This window comes from Hippopotamus amphibius, chromosome 10 (assembly GCF_030028045.1).
Source record: "Hippopotamus amphibius kiboko isolate mHipAmp2 chromosome 10, mHipAmp2.hap2, whole genome shotgun sequence".
Lineage (NCBI taxonomy): Eukaryota > Metazoa > Chordata > Mammalia > Artiodactyla > Hippopotamidae > Hippopotamus > Hippopotamus amphibius.
Genome location: NC_080195.1, coordinates 57,602,897 through 57,622,304, shown reverse-complemented (window position 1 = coordinate 57,622,304; position 19,408 = coordinate 57,602,897). Strand labels below are relative to the sequence as shown.

The 19,408-nt window shown below is 37.9% G+C and overlaps 1 protein-coding gene and 1 pseudogene across 2 annotated transcripts in view; one reads left to right on the top strand and one right to left on the bottom strand.

Annotated features, from left to right (window-relative positions):
• Window positions 1–19,408, bottom strand: part of CCDC191 (coiled-coil domain containing 191) — a 94,188-nt gene that overhangs the window by 26,719 nt on the left and 48,061 nt on the right. For both annotated transcript variants that reach the window (XM_057697166.1, XM_057697165.1), the window contains exons 11-13: window positions 18,812–18,924; window positions 16,728–16,810; window positions 15,868–15,969 (exon numbers count right to left, since the gene is read on the bottom strand). In XM_057697166.1, coding sequence (XP_057553149.1) covers window positions 15,868–15,969; window positions 16,728–16,810; window positions 18,812–18,924 — 298 coding nt within the window. The remainder of the gene's footprint in view (window positions 1–15,867; window positions 15,970–16,727; window positions 16,811–18,811; window positions 18,925–19,408) is intronic.
• Window positions 585–5,363, top strand: LOC130830452 (ATP synthase F(0) complex subunit B1, mitochondrial-like; annotated as a pseudogene).

The following is a 19,408-nucleotide window of genomic DNA, read 5'->3' as shown; positions in this document are numbered from 1 at the left end:
ACTATAAATAATTAAATGCAAACAAGTTAGATAACCTTGAAGAAATATAGATATATATTCCTAGAATCATGCAACCTACTAAGATTGAGTCATGAAGAATTAGAAAATCTGAACAAATTACTAGTAAGGAGACTGAATCAGCAATCAAAATCTTGGATTTGACACTAAAAGCAAAGGCAATATAAGCCAAAATAAATAAGGAGGACTATATCAAACTAAAAAGGTTCTGTACAGCAAGGGAAACTATCAACAAAATGAAAAGGCAACCTATGGAATGGGAGAAGATATTTGCAACCACATATCTGACAAAGGGTTAACATCCAAAATGTACAAGGAACTCATATAACTCAATAGCAACAAACAAACAAACCACCCAAAAAAACTCATTTGAAAAAAAATGGGTAAAGGATATGAATAGACATTTTCCCAAAGAAGACACACAAATGGCCAACAGGTATGTGAAAGGGTGCTCAACATCACTAATCATCAGGGATACACAAACAAAACCACAGTGAGCTATATCACCTCACACCTGTTACAATGGCAATTATCAAAAAAACAAGAGATAACAAATGATAACGAGGGTGTGGAGAAAAGGGAACCCTTGCACACTGTCAGGGAATGTCAACTGGTACAGCCACTATGTAAAACAGTATGGAGGTTCCTCAAGAAATTAAAAATGGAACTACCATATTATCCAGCAATCCTACTTCTTAGTATATATCCATAGGAAACAAAATCACTATCTCAAAGATACATCTGTACTCCTATATTTTATTACAGCATTATTCACAATATCCAAGGAATGGAAACAAAGTAGGTATCCATTGACATATGAATGGATAAAAAAATGTGCTATAGATATGCACAGTGGAGTATTATTCAGCCTTAAAAAAAGAAGGAAATCCTGTCATTATTGAAAACATGGATGAATCCTGAAGGCATTATGCTCAGTAAAACAGGCCAGAGAAAAACAAAACTACTGAGTGGTATCACTTATATGTGGAATCTTAAAAAAACAAAAACAGGTTGAACTTATAGAAACAGGGAGTAGGATGGTGACTGCCAGTGCCTTCGGGGTGCAAGAAATAGGGAGGGCCTGGAAAAAGGGTACAAACTTTCACTTACAAGATGAACAAGGTCTGAGGACCTAACGTATAACATGGTAACTATAGTTGATAACATTTCATAATTGAAGTTTACTAAGAGAGAAGAAGTTAAATGTTCTTACACACACACATACACACACACACACAAACACACTCTAAATATGTGGGGTAATGGATATATTAATTAACCCAGTGGGAATTCTTTTACAGTGCATACATATATCAAATCAGCATGTTGTATGTACATTTTAAGTATCTTACAATTTTGTCAATTACACCTCAATAAAAGTGAAAGAAAGTAAAGATGCAATGACCTAAAAACTCATGAATTTCATTTCAACAAATAGCTAATTACTTCAATTTGAATAGGTATGGGAATCATGTTAATCATGGTAACAGAACTGTGGTGCATTACAAAAAGGAACAATTCTGCCAAGAGGGCGAGGAAAAGTTCCTCATGAGTCCTACAAGAATTAGAGCTATGCATAGCCTTGGATTTATTCAGCGTTGTTCATATAAATGATTTATTGATACATCTCACCATGTTACTAGAAAGTAAAACATTCAGTTAGGAAAGCCATCAGTATTTTCCCCTTATTATTATGGAAAACATAGCAATATAGCCCCTTCATTTAGATCATGGGGTAGAAATTTATATATGAATAACTCTATTCAAATTTAAAGATACTTCATACTCCATTAAAATTCTAGTGATTCTCTAAAGCAAGAATCATTATGTTGGCATCTTTATAGGTTGACCAGTAAAGAATAAGTATGTCTTTTTGTAATTTACTAATTTCCCGTATGAGTTTTAAGTAATGTAACAGGTACAGAATTTTCTGGATGTGTCTCATTTCTACCAACCAAGATAGTGAAATTTTATTTTCTATGTTTGTAAATCCATGATTTAGACATCAGAAGGCCCTTACTAAAACGGATATTGTTTTCTGACATGGAAAAACTATGGTAGTTTAATTGTACTTAGTTTGGAATCTTATGCTATTTTAGCTAATTAAAAGACATGCTCAATATAAAAAACAAACAACCCAATTGTAAAATGGGCAAAAGACCTAAACAGACATTTCTCCAAAGAAGACATACACATGGCCAACAAACACATGAAAAGATGCTCAACATCACTAATTATTAGAGAAATGCAAATCAAAACTACGCGATATCACCTCACAGAAGTCATAATGGCCATCATCAAAAAATCTACAAACAATAAGTGCTGGAGAGAGTGTGGAGAAAAGAGAACCCTCCTACACTGTTGGTAGGAATGTAAATTGGTACAGCCTCTATGGAGAACAGTATGGAGGTTCCTTAAAAAACTAAAAATAGAACTACCATATGATCCAGCAATCCTACTCCTGGGCATATATCTGGAGAAAACCATGGTTCGAAAGGATACAGGCACCCCAATGTTCACTGCAGTGCTGTTTACAATAGGCAACACATGGAAGCAACCTAAATGTCCATCAACAGACGAATGGATAAAGAAGAATTGGTATATATATACACTGGAATATTACTCAGCCATTAAAAAGAATGAAATAACGCCATCTGCAGCAACTTGGATGGACCTGGAGGTTATCATATGAAGTGAAGTAAGTCAGGCAGAGAAAGACAAATATCGTATGATATTGCTTATATGTGGAATTTTTAAAAAATGATACAAATGAACTCATTTACAAAACATAAAAAGACTTACAGACTTAGAAAACGAACTTATGATTACCAAAGGGGAAAGGTAGGGTGGAGGAATAAATTGGGAGTGTGGGATTGACATATATACACTACTATATTTTATTTATTTATTTATTTATTTATTATTTTTATTTTTTATTTTTTTATTTTTTTAATTTATTTTTTATTATTATTTTTTTGGGGGGGGTACTCCAGGTTCAATCATCTGTTTTTATACACATATCCCCGTATTCCCTCCCTTCCTTGACTTCCCCCTACACTACTATATTTTAAATAGATACCAACAAGAACCTACTGTATAGCACAGGGAACACTGCTAAATATTTTGTAATAACCTAAATGAGAAAAGAATTTGAAAGAGAATGGATACATGTTTATGTATAACTTGATCACCTTGCTGTACACCTGAAACTAATGCAACATTGTTAATCAACTGTACACCAGTATAAAATGAAAAATAAGATAAAACAAAACAAACAAACAAAAGTCTAGTGATGGCTGTTATCCAAGTCACAGGAGCAAAAGCAAAGACTTCAGACTGTCTTCACAGCAGTTGTCAGTCCCTGCAGTAAAAATACAAAATCACTTAATTTAAGCTTCTTTTTCTTTATTTCCCATAATTTCTCTTCAAGAAAATGGTTGTGGAAATTGGCTGATTCTGACAAGCTACTTAATTGCCTGAGTCTTCTCTGAGGAAAAAAAATGAGAGAGAGAGGGCACTGGAACATTTCTAATATGGAAGGGAGATTTGCTCTGATCTTCCAATTCAAACTATCTGTATCTGTACACATTCCTCAATGAATATGAAATGTCCATATTCTCTAAAGGATTAAACCAAAATTACGTTCATAATCTTTATTACAAGACACTTGAGATATTCAACTGGATGGACAGAAATAAACATTATTTACGAGAATTTTCTTATGACCAACAAGAGGAAGCTGAGAGTTAAATGGGGAGGAAAACAAAAGCTGGCCATTTTCACATCCACTGAAATGTCCCTGTAGCATACAGGCAGCAGCTGCAACTTGTAGACAGGAATCTAACACAGACAGGAAGCTTCTGGAGAGGCCCTCAGGCTTGGCCAACCCTATTCACATGCACACCTAAGTTACCTTCCTAGAATTACAATTCTATGGCTGGTGTTGTAGGCTCTTACAGAAAATCATTTTCAGGTGGTCTGTGGGGGAAAATGGCCTATTTATTTACTTATTTTTAAAAATTTTTATTAGAGTATAGTTGATTTACAATGTTGTGTAGGTTTCTGCTGTACATCAAAGTGAATCAGTTATACATATACATGTATCCACTCTTTTTCAGATTCTTTTCCCATACAGGCCATTACAGAGTACTGAGTTCCCTGTGTTATAGAGTAGGTCCTTAACAGTTATCTATTTTATATATAATAGTGTGTATATGTCAATCCCAATCTCCCAATTTATCCCTTCCCTCCCTTCCCCCTGGTAACCATAAGTTTGTTTTCTACACCTGTAGCTCTATTTCTGTTTTGTAGATAAGTTTATTTGTACCCTTCTCAGGAAGTTGCGGAGAGAATAGGAGGTGAGGAAATAGAGACCATGCATATAATAGGGGTCACATGGGGTCAAAGAAGGATTTCTCTTTTTTTTTATGTTGGCTATTGGTCTTTTGGGTGTTATTTTGTTTTTTAAAAGATGGGAGGTACTAGCACACATATTGATGGGAATGATCTAGTAGTGAGGAAGAAATTCGTGATACAAGAGGGCAAAGACTATAAATTACAGGAGTACATAAGTGGGAATATGTCCCAGGGCACAATGAAAGTGTGGCTTATAATCGATGGAAGGCAGAGTGTGGGAATGGTGTCGGCTGCCCTGCATTATTCTTTTGTCTTCCTTTCAAAGCAGTAGTGGTGGACCGCTGGGGAACTCCCACTTCTTTTTGAATACAGAGGACAAATTTGTCATGGGCTTATCCTCGAGGAATTTTTCCAGTTCTGTATCCTAAAACTGGTATCACAGGACTTATCTTGTATTTTCTACCCAAAGAAATATGTGATTGCCCTAGAGACTTTCTCTATTGTATCAGCAGTAGGGTTGCTCATTTATGTAATTAGAAAGAAGTACGGTACCTCTGTTAGACAATTTACTGATAAACTTAATGAGCAAAAACTGTCGAACTAGAAGAGGGGAAGAAGGCTTCCATCAAACACATCCAGGATGGAACTGATTTGGACAAGTCACAGCAGGCACTGGTTGAGAAGTGTCATTATCTTTTTGATGTTCAGAGGAATAACACTGCTATGGCCTGGGAGGTTGCTTACTGGTAATGGCTATATAAGGTATACAAGGAGGCTGAGAATCACCTGTGCAGAAAATGACACATCAAAAAGAACATGACCACATAATAAACTGGGTAGAAAAACACATTGTGCACAGCATCTTTGCTCAGAAGCAAAAGGAGACAATTGCCAAGTGCATTTTTGATCTAAAGCTGCTTCCAAAGAAAGCTCAAACAAGTCAGTCTATAAACGCATCCATCTCAACTGAGATAGCTACAAACAGCTGATTTACTAAATGGAAACCAGTCTATGTGACAAAATCTTTTTGTCTATTGTTGTAAACTGAACTGACATTTTACCTTTCCTAAAAAAGATTTGGGTTTAGATAGTGAGAGAAACAGAACAACCTATTGGCCAGTAATGTATTTCTCATCCTTCTTGCTCTGTATAAGCAGTTTGCTTCCAGCAAGAAAAAAGCTGGATAGACAGCAAATTAATGACTTTTTATGAACCAATCAGAGAACTGAAGCCATCCGCAAATCTGGAGACAGGCACCTTAAGGGAGACACAACACCCAAGCATTTGCTTATCTGAGGCAGAAGCCCCCCTATACCATGAGCCAGTAAGATGATTAAGCTAGAAATCTGGCGAATTGCTGGAGGCCAAGGGTGGGCTGGCACGAGAAGAGCGAAGCTCTTGGGGGTCACAGTCATAGGGAGGTTCCTACCTTTTTGCTCTAGGAACTCCACCAGGCTTTCACAAAGAGGATCAGGGAGAATCCAGATAAAATCCCCACCGTGGTTCTAGCCAGGGGAGAGGAACAGCAACCACTGCAAAATCTGCCCAGACTCTTCTCCCTGGCTTCATCTGCAAGCAGCAACACCTGAAGGTGCTAGTGTAATACCACTGCAGCTGGGGGAGGGGAACTCCCCATACTAGCCTCCCTATTTCACTTAAGAAGGAACCTCACAGAGGGAAGGGATTTAAGGTCACAGACCGAGACAGCGGATACTGAAAGGAGGGAACAGAGGGCAGGGAGGATCTCTACCCTAGAGTAGGAGCAGAAATTCTTCTGAATGGCCAATACTGTGCACTCCAAAGAGTGAGAGTTAATTAGAACATTAGAGAATGCTCCCCTCATCCACACCACACCAGCATGCTAGCAAACCCCTAGTAATAACAGTGGAGTACAGCTGGAGGATTGTAAGAGACAGATGTTCTCAGGGAACAGCACAAAGGGAAGACCTAAAGCCAAAAGAGGGCATAAAAAAAAGTCACTAGCGAAAACTGAAGTCTATGGTGCCCATAGCAACAACAAACCTCAACAATGGTAACCACAGCAACAACAAACTTCAAATATAGCCCAACTCCTGACTAGATTAATACACAACTCCACCCTAAAGGCCCATTTATCTTAGTTTCTATTGCCCTGTACATGTCTGGCTTTCAACAACAAAAAGTCAGACACATTAAAAGATAAGAAATAAACACAGTCTGAAAAGATAAAGCCATCATTAGAACAAGACTCAAATATGACAAAGATGTTGGAACTATCAGAGAAGAAATTTTAAATAACTTATGATAATATTAAAGGCTCTAATGGAAAAGGTAGTCATCATTCAAGATTAGATAGGTAATTTTAGCCAAGATATGGAAACTATAATAGAGAGTCAAATGAAAATGCTAGAAATCAAAAACACACAGTAACAGAAATGAAGAGGGCCTTTATTAGGCTCATCACTAGACTTGATACAGCTGAATAAACTATCAGGTTACTTGAAGTTAGGGCAATAGAAATTACATAAACTGAAAGGCAAAGAGAAAAATAAGTGGGGAAAAACAGAGCATTGAAATGCTGTGGAACAATATCAAATAATGCAATACAAGCATAAATAGAATCTCAGAGGGAGAAGAAAAACTGAGGCAGGTAAAATTTTTGAAGAAATAATGGGTATGCAGCACTATTTACAATAGCCAGAACATGGAATCAACCTAAATGCCCACCAACAGATGAATGGATAAAGAAGATGTGGCACATATATACAATGGAATATTACTTAGCTATAAAAAGGAATGAAATTGAGTTATTTGCAGTGAGGTGGATGGACCTAGAGTCTGTCATACAGAGTGAAGTAAGTCAGAAAGAGAAAAAAAAAAGCCATATGCTAATGCATATATATGGAATCTAAAAAAATGGTACCGATGAACCCAGTGGCAGGGCAAGAATAAAGATGCAGATGTAGAGAACAGACTTGAGGATGAGGCAGGGGAGGGGAAGCTGGGATGAAGTGAGAGAGTAGTACTGACACATATACACTACCAAATGTAAAACAGATAGCTAGTAGGAAGCTGCTGCATACCACAGGGAGATCAACTAGATGACTGGTGATGATGTAGAGGGGTGGGATAGGGAGGGTGGGAGGAAGACTCAAGAGGGAGGGGATATGGGGATATACATATAAATACAGCTGATTCACTTTGTTGTACAGCAGAAACTGGCACAACAGTGTAAAGCAATTATACTCCAATAAAGATGTGAAAAGAAAAAAAAAAGAAAGAATGGGTAAAACATATCCTAAAATTATGGACACAAAACCACATACCTAAGAAACTTAGAGTCCACCAAGCAGGGAAAACAAACAAATACACTATACCCTAGACATACCATATTCAAATTGCTAAAACCCAAAGACAGAAAAAATCTTGAAGGCAGCTGGAGGAAACCCACCTTACCTACTCCTATGAATTTAATGTTTTTGTTCCTCTCCAGATTCACAGGTTGAAGTCCTAAACCTCCCCTACCCACTGCCCCAGTGTGGCTATATTTGGACATGGGGCTGCTAAACAAGCAATTAAGGTAAAATGAGATTCTAAAGGTCGGATTAGTGTTCTCATAAGAAAAGACACCAGAGAGCTCACACACTGTCTCCTTCCTGCTCTGTGTACATGCACCAAGGAAAGGACATGGGATGACACACTGAGAAAGTGGCCTTCTACACACCAGGGAGAGAGCTCTCAGCAGAAACCAAGCATGCTGGCACCCTGATCTTGGACGTCCAGTTTCCTGGACTGTGAGAAAATTAATTTCTGTTGTTTAAGCTACCTGCCCTGTGGTATTTTGTTATGGCAGCCTGAGCAGACTGCAACATAGATACAAAAGAACAAAGATAAGAATTAAAGCAAACTTCTTGTCAAAAATCAGACAAACAAGAAGACAACAGAGTGACACTTTTAAAGTACTGAAAGAAAAAAACTGTAAACCAGAATTCTATTAATATATCTAGTGAAACTACCCTTCAAAAATGAGGGAAAAATAAAGAATTCTCAAACAAATAAAAACTAAGTGAGACCCCAAATAGCCAAAGCAATCTTGAGGGAAAAAAAATGGAGCTGGAGGAATCAGACTCCCTGACTTCAGACTATACTACAAAGCTACAGTAATCAAGACAGTATGGTACTGGCACAAAAACAGACATATAGATCAATGGAACAGGATAGAGAGCCCAGAAATAAATTATGGTCAACTAATATATGACAAAGGAGGCAAGGACATACAATGCAGAAAAGACAGCCTCTTTCAACAAGTGGTGCTGGGAAAACCAGACAGTCACATGTAAAAGAATGAAATTAGAACACTCCCTAACACCATACACAAAAATAAACTCAAAATGGATTAAAGACCTAAATGTAAGTCCAGACACTATAAAACTCCTAGAGGAAAACATAGACAGAATACTCTTTGACATAAATCACAGCAAGGTCTTTTTTGACCCATTTCCTAGATTAATGGAAATAAAATCCAAAATAAATAAGTGGAACCTAATGAAACTTCAAAGCTTCTGCACAGCAAAGGAAACTATAAGCAAGATGAAAAGACAACCCTCAGAATGGGCAAAAATATGTGCAAACGAATCAACAGACAAAGGATTAATCTCCAAAATATATAAACAGTTCATGCAGCTCAGTATCAAAAAAACAAACAACCCAATCAAAAAATAGGCAGAAGACCTAAATAGGCATTTCTCCAAAGAAGACTTATGGATGGCCAAGAGGCACGTGAAAAGCTGCTCAACGTCACTAATTATTAGAGAAATGCAAATCAAAACTACAATGAGGTATCACCTCACACCAGTTAGAATGGGCATCATCAGAAAATCTACAAACAGTAAATGCTGGAGAGGGTGTGGAGAAAAGGGAACACTCCTGCACTGTTGGTGGGAATGTAAATTGATACAGCCACTATGGAGAACAGTATGGAGGTTCCTCTGCAAACTAAAAATAGAGTTACCATATGACCCAGCAATCCCACTACTGGGCACATACCCAGAGAACACCATGATGCAAAAAGACACATGCACGCCAATGTTCACTGCAGTACTGTTTACAATAGCCAGGACATGGAAGCAACCTAAATGTCCATCAACAGATGAACGGATGAAAAAGATGTGGTATATATACACAATAGAATATTACTCAGCTGTAAAAAGGAACGAAACTGGGACACTAGTAGAGACATGGGTGGACCCAGAGACTGTCATACAGAGTGAAGTGAGTCAGAAAGAGGAAAACAAATATAGTATATTAATACATATATGCGGAATATAGAAAAATGGTACAAATCAACCCATTTGCAAGGCAGAAATAGAGACACAGATGTAGAGAACAAACATATGGACACCAAGTGGGGAAAGCAGGGGGGGTTGAGGTGGGATGAATTGGGAGATTGGGATTGCCATATATACATTACCAATAAGAAAAAAAAATCAAATTATACATTTCAAATATATGCAGTTTATTGTATGTCAAAAACAAAACAAAACAAAACAAAAACTAAGGGAATTCATTACCAGCAGACCATCCCTATAAGAAATGTTAAAGGACCTTCAGGCAGAAGGAATTATGACATAGGTTAAAAACTTAGACCTACACAAAGAAAAAAAGAGCACCAGAAATGGAAGAAATGAAGGTAAAATATAATTTTCAGCTTCTTTTTAATTACACTAAAATATAACTGTAAAGCAATAACAGTAAAAAGGTGATGGGTATTTATAATATATATAAAAATAAAATATATGACAATAATGGTGAGAGACTCAGTCTTCCCCCTGAGATGTGGACTAAAGCAAGGATGTCTTCTCTCACTACTATTCAACCTTGCACTGGAAGTCTGAGCTAGTGCAATAAGGTAAGAAAAGGAAAGAAAAGGCATACAGATTGGAAAGGAAGAAATAAAATGCCTTTATTGGCAGACAACATGGTAGTCTATGCAGAAAATCCTCCCCCCCCAAAAAAAAATCTACAAAAAACCTCCTAGAATGAATAAGTGAGTTTAGCAAGGTTGCAGGATACAAGGTCAACATACAAAAATGAATTGTGTTCCTTGAATAAATGGAGTCTGAAATTTTAAAAAGATGTCATTCACAATAGCATCACAAAAAGAAGTACTTAGGTATAAATCTAACAAAACATATAATATGTGTGGAAAGCTATAAAATACTCATAAACAAATCAAAGATCTAAATAAATGGAGAGATATACCATGTTCACAGATTAAAGACTCAATGTTGTTAAAATGTCAGTTCTCCCAATTTGATCTATAGATTCAATACGATCCCAATTAATTCCAATATGGTCCCAAATGTAGCAAGCTTTTTTATACAAATTGACAAGACTGTTCCCAAATTTATATAGAAAGATCAAGAAACTAGAATAGCCAAAACATTCTGGAAAAGAACAAAGTGGAATAATTCACATTGTGAGACTGCAAGATTTACTATAAAGCTACAGCAATCGAAGATAATGTGATACTGGCAAAGGACTACACATAAAGATCAACAGAACACCAACAAAGATCTGAAAAAAAAAAAGACCGAATAGAACAGAATAGAGCCCAGAAATAGTCCCACATAAATGCAGTCAACTTATTTTTGACAAAAGTATAAATGTAATTCAATGGAGAAAAGATAGCCTTCTCAACAAATGATACTGGAATAAATGGATGTCTATATGCAAAAAAATAAACTTGACACATACTTTATACCTTATGCAAAAATTATCTCCAAATGGACAACAGATCTAAATGTAAAACATAAAACTATAAAACTTCTTGAAGAAAATATAAGAGAAATCTGAGTGACTCTGGATTTGGAGATTAGCTTTTGGATACAATACTAAAAGCACATCCACCGAAAGAAAAAAAATCAATAAATTGGACTTTATCAAAATTCAAACTTTTCCTCTGTGAAAGTCACTATTAAGTGAATTAAAATACAAGCCACAGACTGGGAGAAAATATTTACAATCACATATCTAGTAGAGGACTTGTTACAGAATAAAGAACTCTTAAAACCCAATAAGAAATAACTCAAAAAGATAATAAGCAATAAGAAATAACAGCTCAATAAGAAAATAACTCAACTGAAAAATGGGTCAAAAGATCTGAACAGACACATCACCATATAAGATATATAGAAGGCAAGTAAACAAATAAAAAGATGCTCAACATTATTTGTTGTTTAGAAAATGCAAATACCACAAATAAATACCACAATGAGATACCACTCATTACACACCTATTAGAATGCCTAAAATGCAAAAAACAAGCAAATAAACAAACAAAAAAGGACTATAACACTTGCTGACAAGGATATGGGACAAGAAGAACATTCTGGTGGGTATGCAAAATGGTGCAGCCACTTTAAACATAGACTTAGCATACTACCCAGCAACCACACTTCTAGGTATTTACCTAAGTGGATTTAAAACTTATGTCTAGGGCTTCCCTGGTGGTGCAGTGGTTAAAAATTCATCTGCCAATGCAGGGGACATGGGTTCGAGCCCTGGTCCAGGAAGATCCCACATGCCACGGAGCAACTAAGCCCGCGTGCCACAACTACTGAACCTGTGCTCTAAAGCCTGCGAGCCACAACTACTGAAGCCTGTGTGCCTAGAGCCTGTGCTCTGCCACAAGAAGCTACCGCAATAAGAAGCCCACACACTGCAATGAAGAGTAGCCCCCACTCTCCATAACTACAGAAAGCCCAAGCGCAGCAACAAAGACACAAGGCAGCCAATAAAACAAAACAAAACAAACATGTCTAAGCAAAAACGTATATGTGAATGTAGCAGCTTTATTCATAATTGATAAAAATTGGGAGCAAAATCAACAGAGGAATAGAGAAACAAATTATTTCAGAATAAAAAGGCTATTTTTTAAAAATGGCTTTTAACATATAAATAAAAAGGTTTTGAAGAATTCTAAATAACAAGTGAAAATACTCATGATAAAATCCTAAATGAAAAAAGCAGCTTAAAAACTATATACACCTACACACACATATTATCAACTTAACTCTTAAAAGAGAGATGCATTGAGATAAAAGAACAGAAGTAGGTATTCTAAGATATTAAAAGTAGTTACCTAATAGATTTTTTTTCCTGTCTTTTTTGTATTTCTCCAATGTTCTACAATGAACAGATATGAAAGGGGAAATTTTTTACACTGTGTATTTTTAAAATTGTCTCACTGCTTTACAGTAGCATGACCCTCCAATTCTTCACGAGATGTTACTGGGTGCTCTACAAAAAAGGTTCTGTGGTCAGACATATGTGACTGTTTGGCACACTGTCCCTCTTCTGGAGACTCATAATACCTGGTAGGATGTTAAAGGTTCTGAGAAGTCAGCTAATAATGAAACTTCTTTAACCTGATTTTAAGCAGCATTTACCAAACTTTTTTGACCACAGAACTTATATTTTCTCAAAACTACTTAAAACCTCAGGAACTACTAGGATTATACAGAACACATGTTGGGGAAATGCTCACTTAGAACCCCTCACGTAGTTTTTAAGGGAAGTAACCGAGCTGTTTCTAGAGATTTCTTTGGCTGATTTAGCAAAGGATGAATTATATATGCCTTTTGCTCCATAGCCAAGATGACCCATTATGTGGATACCAGTCAGCCTCTTACCCCAGCCACTGCTGTCACTGCCCAATGGGCTCATGAACAAAGTGGCCATGGTGGCACTTTGGGATGGAGGATATACATGGGCTCAGAAACACAGATTTCCATTCACCAAGGCCAACTGGCTATGACCATGCTGAGTGCCCAATCTGCCAGCAGCAGCAGCACAGCAGCAGAAACTAACACAGAGTCTTCAACTCGGCACCATTCTCCAGGTTGATCACACAGCTATCAAGTGGCAGTTTGATTCTATTGGACTGTTTTCATCATGCAAAGGGCAATGTTCTGTTCTTACTGGAATAGACACTTACTCTGGATGTGGATTTGCCTTTCCTCCCTGCGACATTTCTGCCAAAACCAGCCTCCATGGACATACAGACCAAACCTAGATTTACAGAATGCCTTATTCACTATCATGATTTCCACACAGCATTGCTTCTGATCATGGAACTCACATTACAGCAAAAGAAGTACAGCAATGGGCCCATATGCATGGAATTTACTGGTCTTTCCATGTATCCCACCATCCTGAAGCAGCTGGCTCACCAGAATGGTGGAACGGCTTTTTGAAGACTCAGTTGCAACACCAGCTAGATGGTAATATCTTGTAGGTCTGGGGTAAGGTTCTCCAGAAGGCTGTACGTGCTCTTAATCAGCATCCAATACATGGTACTGTTTCTCCCATAGCCAGTATTCATGGGATCCAGGAAGCAAGGGGTAGAAGTGGGAGTGGCATCACTATTAGTAGCAAAATTTTTGCTTCCTTTTCCCACAAATTTATGTTCTGTTGGCCTAGAGGTCTTGATTCCAAATGGGAGAATGCTTCCACAAGGAGAGAAACACAACGATTACACTGAACTGGAAAGAATGCCACCTAGTCATTGTGGGCTCCTCATGTGTCCGAATCAACAGGTGAAAAAGGAAGTTCTGGCTGGCGGGACTGACCCTGGCCACTAGGGGGAACTGGACTATTACTTTACAATGGAGGTGAGGAAGAGTATGCCTGGAACACAGGAGACCCCTTATGGTATCTCTCAGTATTACCACGCCCTGTGATTAAGATGAAACAAAAACTACAACCCAGCCTATGCTGGACTACTAATGGGCCAGACCCTTCAGGAATGAAGGTTCAGGTCACCCTATGACTAGCAGAGGTGCTGCTGGAGACAAAGGATAGAGTGGGTAATGGAAGGAGGTAATTATAAGTACCAGCTACATCCACTTGCCCAGCTAGAGAAATGAAGACTGTAATTGCCATGAGGATCCCCTTCTTACTTTGCTATGAATGTGTTTGCGTGTATACGTACCTTGTTGTCTTTCCACTCTTATTGCCTAAGCATGTAACATAAGATGTATTGATTTGTGTCATGGTATTTAAGTATTTTAATTTTATATCATAGCATTTAAGTTATGGGATAGCAAGGAGAAGAATAAACATCATTCAAGTAGACTGCCTCCCAAATGTGGGTGGGCATTATCAAGTCCTTTGAGGGCCTGAAGAGGACAAAAAAGCAGGGGAGGGAGGAATTTCCCTGTTTTTTTGCTTCTTGCCTGCCCGTTGAGCTGGGACATTGGTCTTTTCCTGCCCTTGAACTGGGATTTATACCACTGGCTGCCCTGGTTTCAGGCCTTTGGACTTGGACTGGAATTACCAGCTTTCTTGGGTCTTCAGCTTGCAGACAGCAGCTCCTGGGACTTTTCACCTCCATAATCCTGTGAGCCAGCTCCTCATAATAAACCTCTTCCTATACATATATCTTAGTGGTTATGTTTCTCTGGAGAACCCTGACGAATACAATTTCTAATTCAAATCCCTCTTCTATGAAAATACGTCTAATTTCTCCAAAATCTTCATGGACCGAGCCCCGTATGACTCTCCTGACCTCTTTTGGTCTGTGAGGCACAGGACAGCATATGCTTGTACTATATTGTCTGACAGGTATGTGTATTTTTAGGCCTTATCTTTCCAACTAGAATTTAATAACCTTGAAATTAAGAGCTTTATCTCTTACTTCTTCTGTATTTTCTTTCATTTGTTTGTCCACCCATTTTTTAAATCACGATTACTTTTTTAAATTAATTAATTAATTAGGGCTGTGTTGGATCTCCATTGCTGTGTGTGGGCTTTCTTTAGTTGTGGTGAGTGGGGGCTAGTCTTCACTGTGGTGTGTGGGCTTCTCAGTGTAGTGGCTTCTCTTCTTGTGGAGCATGGGCTCTAGGCACACGGGCTCCAGTAGTTGTAGCACACGGGCTCAGTAGTTGTGGCTCACAGGCTTAGTTTCTCTGTGGCATGTGGGAGCTTCCCGGACCAGGGATCAAACCCATGTCCCCTGCATTAGCAGGTGGATTCTTAACCACTGCACCACCAGGGAAGTGCCTGTCCATTCATTTATTCATCCATTCAACACATTTTCTGAGTTCCTACCACTAGCCAGTTCAATAGTGAGTAACATCAGAGTGCTCCCTTTATTCTTCTGGAGATTACAGTTTAGTTGGGGATACAGAAATGAATAAAACAATCGAAAAACAGATACATAATTATAAAGCCTGGGTAGTACTTTGAAAGAAATATACTTCAGAGTCCATAAAGGGGGACCTAACCTAACCCTGGGTAGAGAGGAGGGTGGGGCAAGGCAGGAAAGGCTAACCATGATGAGCTAAGATCTGAGGAACGAGTAGGTTTTCATTAAATAAGGTAGAGAAAAGGGTGGAGGTGAGAGAAGAGTGTTCTGGACAGAATTTCTCAGGGGGGAAGGTGCACAGGACCACAGGATTGCACACAACAGGCTTTGAGGGACAGGTGGCTGACCAAATAGAAACTACTAACCATTTTCTTCAGTCTCTTCTCTTCTCGTTTTTTCTCAAGCTGAGCCTCCTTTTCTTCTGCCTCCCTCTTCTGCCGCTCCTCCTCCTGGGCCTTTAACTGGGCCTGATCAAGATTAGAATTTGTAAAAATCAGAACCCGCAATTTGCATGGAAATAAGATCTTTTATGTTGAGGAAAGTCAAGTATCTACCAAAGTGCTCGCCCAGTCTCTGGAAGAAGCCTGCACTTTGTGTTAAAAGTAGAAAACCTGGTCAACAGGTGGTCAGTTGTACAACTTAAACATTTCTCCAAAAAATTCTCTTCTACTCTGGAAAATGAGACTAAGCATGAATAAGACCATTAACTTTTCATCATAAAATGATTACTTTTTAGTTCTTATTTTCATTTATGAAATAAGTCCAAACTATATATACTGTAAGAAAAATTTTTCTTCCATTTCACCAAAAAAACCCCCAAACTCTTAGAACTATTTATTTTTTCTTAGTAGGTACAAAATTTACTTCTGGAAGTCCAGGTCAAAACTTTGGAAGAAGGTAAGAATTACCCACCTTTGTAAACATATCAGGTTGGACATTTACCTATAACACATTAGGTAATGTCTTGGCTATGTGTAAATCTTCCAATTTGCCAGCTCCTATCAACTTTCATAACATTTTCTTCCTGCTTTACTAATGATACTGATGTTTTTTCCTTTCATTTTCCTAAAATTGTCACAGAGTTTAGGCCAGGGGGCAAAAAGCTATATCCAAAGTTGGTGTTACACTATTGCCTTAACGGCCTTAAACAAACTGGGTTTCATTTTTTAATAAAGACCTATACAAATCCTTCTTCTTGCTTCAGTTTGCATTCTTGATTTATTACCAATTTCTCCTCTTCTTGTTTTTTCTTCCTCTCTGCCAAGATCCGCCTACGTTCAGCTCTCTGAACTGCTCTCTCTTCCATGGCTAGAAAATAGTAACAGAGTTCCAATGTAAAAAAAATTTAAGGAACACTGCAAAAGAAATGTCTCCATTTTATAGTAAAATTTAGTGTTACTGTTAAAGTTTTCTTTTAAGTTGAATGTTCACAGTCTCAGAAATATGTGTGCATAAAATTTATATAAAAATATAATTACAGAATTGTAGGTATACACACACACACACACCCTACAAGTTAAAGACCTACAATCCCATCCTCAGCAATGATGAACAATTTGCAGATTGTTTTTGTTCACATTTCTATTAGAATAACTGTTCATTGGTTTAAATAAAACAATGTGTCTTGATGATACTTTCAGTACATGAAACCCAGAAACTAGAATTTTAATTTGATAATTCCTTTAATGAATGTAGAAAACTTTAATTATATCTAACAAAATACTTTGAGAATAAAATCACTCCTCAAATCCCACTGAGTTTGCTACTTTCTCCTAAGTCACTATACATATGTCTGTGTGTGTAACAACAGCAAACAAACTGAAGTTTGGGGTCATGATGATTACATTTTAAACTAGTTTTAAGGCCTGGATATCCAGATGGGCAGGAAATGGAATTGTGCTAGGCATTTGAAGAACTGGCATCTGAACGAATTTGAGTGTCAGACTCCTGTTCTTGACAGTTTATTAAATATCGATCCAAAAGAAGCAAACGTGCAAGATGGCCTGATGCTATGACTCTGTCACCAGTTGGGGTTTCATAGGCAGAGGGGCATGGGTGGGAGGAGTATCAAGTTCTGCTCCCCTAAGTCAGCCAATGGTTACTTTTGAGTCCGTGCACTATGTTACAGAGAAGAAAATTGAAGTCCAAGTTTCAAGCATTAATAAACAAAAAACTTGCCAGGCTATTTTTTACAGATATTAAGTGTCTGCTTTGCTGGAAAAAGAATAGTGGGGGTGCCACAGATGGCAGGAATGCGACTGTCTTTAAGGCGGCAGAAAGAGACTAGAGGATTAAAGTGAGAGAGCCCCGAGAGGCCGAGTCTGTGGCAATGTGCCCTTTTTCCATCTTTTCTAGAGCTAGTCATAAAAGACCACTTGAAAAGTAGCCAGGTGTTCCAAAACATGCTAAGTCTTTGATCAAATAATAATTTAAAAAAAATAATCACACCAAATTGGGCATTTCCTGACCATCTTCATTGGGGGACAAAGAGGGCATAAACTGCTGACTTGGCAGAGAGTCAATGTAAAGATTGCCAATTTCTTCATTGACAGGAATGGACTTCAGGCACACTGTCTTTCAGGTGACATCACTTCCTGGTAGGGCAGCAATCTTACCACAGTTGAAAAACCAGATTTACAAACCACAATATAATTGTCAAAGTGCCTACCTCTTCATATAAACATATGTTCAGCACATAACTAAGTACACAGTAAAAACAATTAACAGATTTACTAGTGGGTTCTAAGGAATGCTTCTCTTCTCATAGTATGGTTTGGTTTAAATAGATTTCTATGCACATCAAAAATGTTATTAAAATGTCTGGTTTGTAGATTTCATTCTAAAAGCCTATCATCAAGGCACAATTCATTGTAAAATGATGAATAACTTGACGTGGATTGCTGTGAACTGATCAATATTTTAATGTTAACAAAGTACAATGATTGGTGATCTTTCTCAGAGTTTACTCTTAGCAACTACTCGGAATTTTTTATTTGTATAACAGTCCCATTTAAAAAATCACAATCCAAATCTCAAATTACAGAAAAATGATTAAACCTTACAGCAATGTTTTGTTTCTTTATTTTTTGTTTTTGTATTGGCTGGAATGACCAGAAAGTTTGGCAGAAGGGGTAGGAAAAAAGTCGTGGCGTTCTCTGGTGCATCCACTCCTCTTGTGTCTACCCATCTTAGACTCTGAACAGGTTCTGCCAAATTTCAAAATCCAAGAGTTGCCAGGATTTGGTCCTAACACATTCTACTCCAGGAGGAAAGATAACCACCACCAAGGCCCCACCACATCAGCCCTGCCTTTCAGTATAGGATGGGGTGCCATCGGCTGCCTTGGGTTCCTTCTGGGTCCAGACAGAGAATTTCGGGAGTCACTTCTACTACCTTCAGTCCCAGGGGAAGTAACAGGCGAACTGGGGAAAAAAAATGAAAAGAATTCAGACCAATCACCATTCATTCAAAGCCCTTGCACCTGAGGAACTCAATGCCTTTTACAAACTTTAATTAATCTTCACTCTGTGAGATAACTATGTATTATTATACCCATTCAAGAAATTGGTGTAATGAGGCAAGGAAAGGTTGAGTGATTGGCCTGAGTCTACAACGTGAGTCAGGCTCTCTGATTCCCATCCCAGTGCTTCAAATCAACACATATCACCCACTTCTAATCCTACCATTTATCACACATATTGACTATGTCACAAGCATGTCTAAAACCATCTTAAATAGCTTTTGAGGAATCTGGATACTTATTGTAGGCTCAAAGATGTTTACTTTTATCTCAAACAACTGCAAACAAACTAGGTAACTGGCCATCCCCAAGGGCTGCTCCATTTGGACCTGATATTGTCTGACCTGGCTTCTCCGCCCTAAACATAATCAGAAATCTAGAAAACG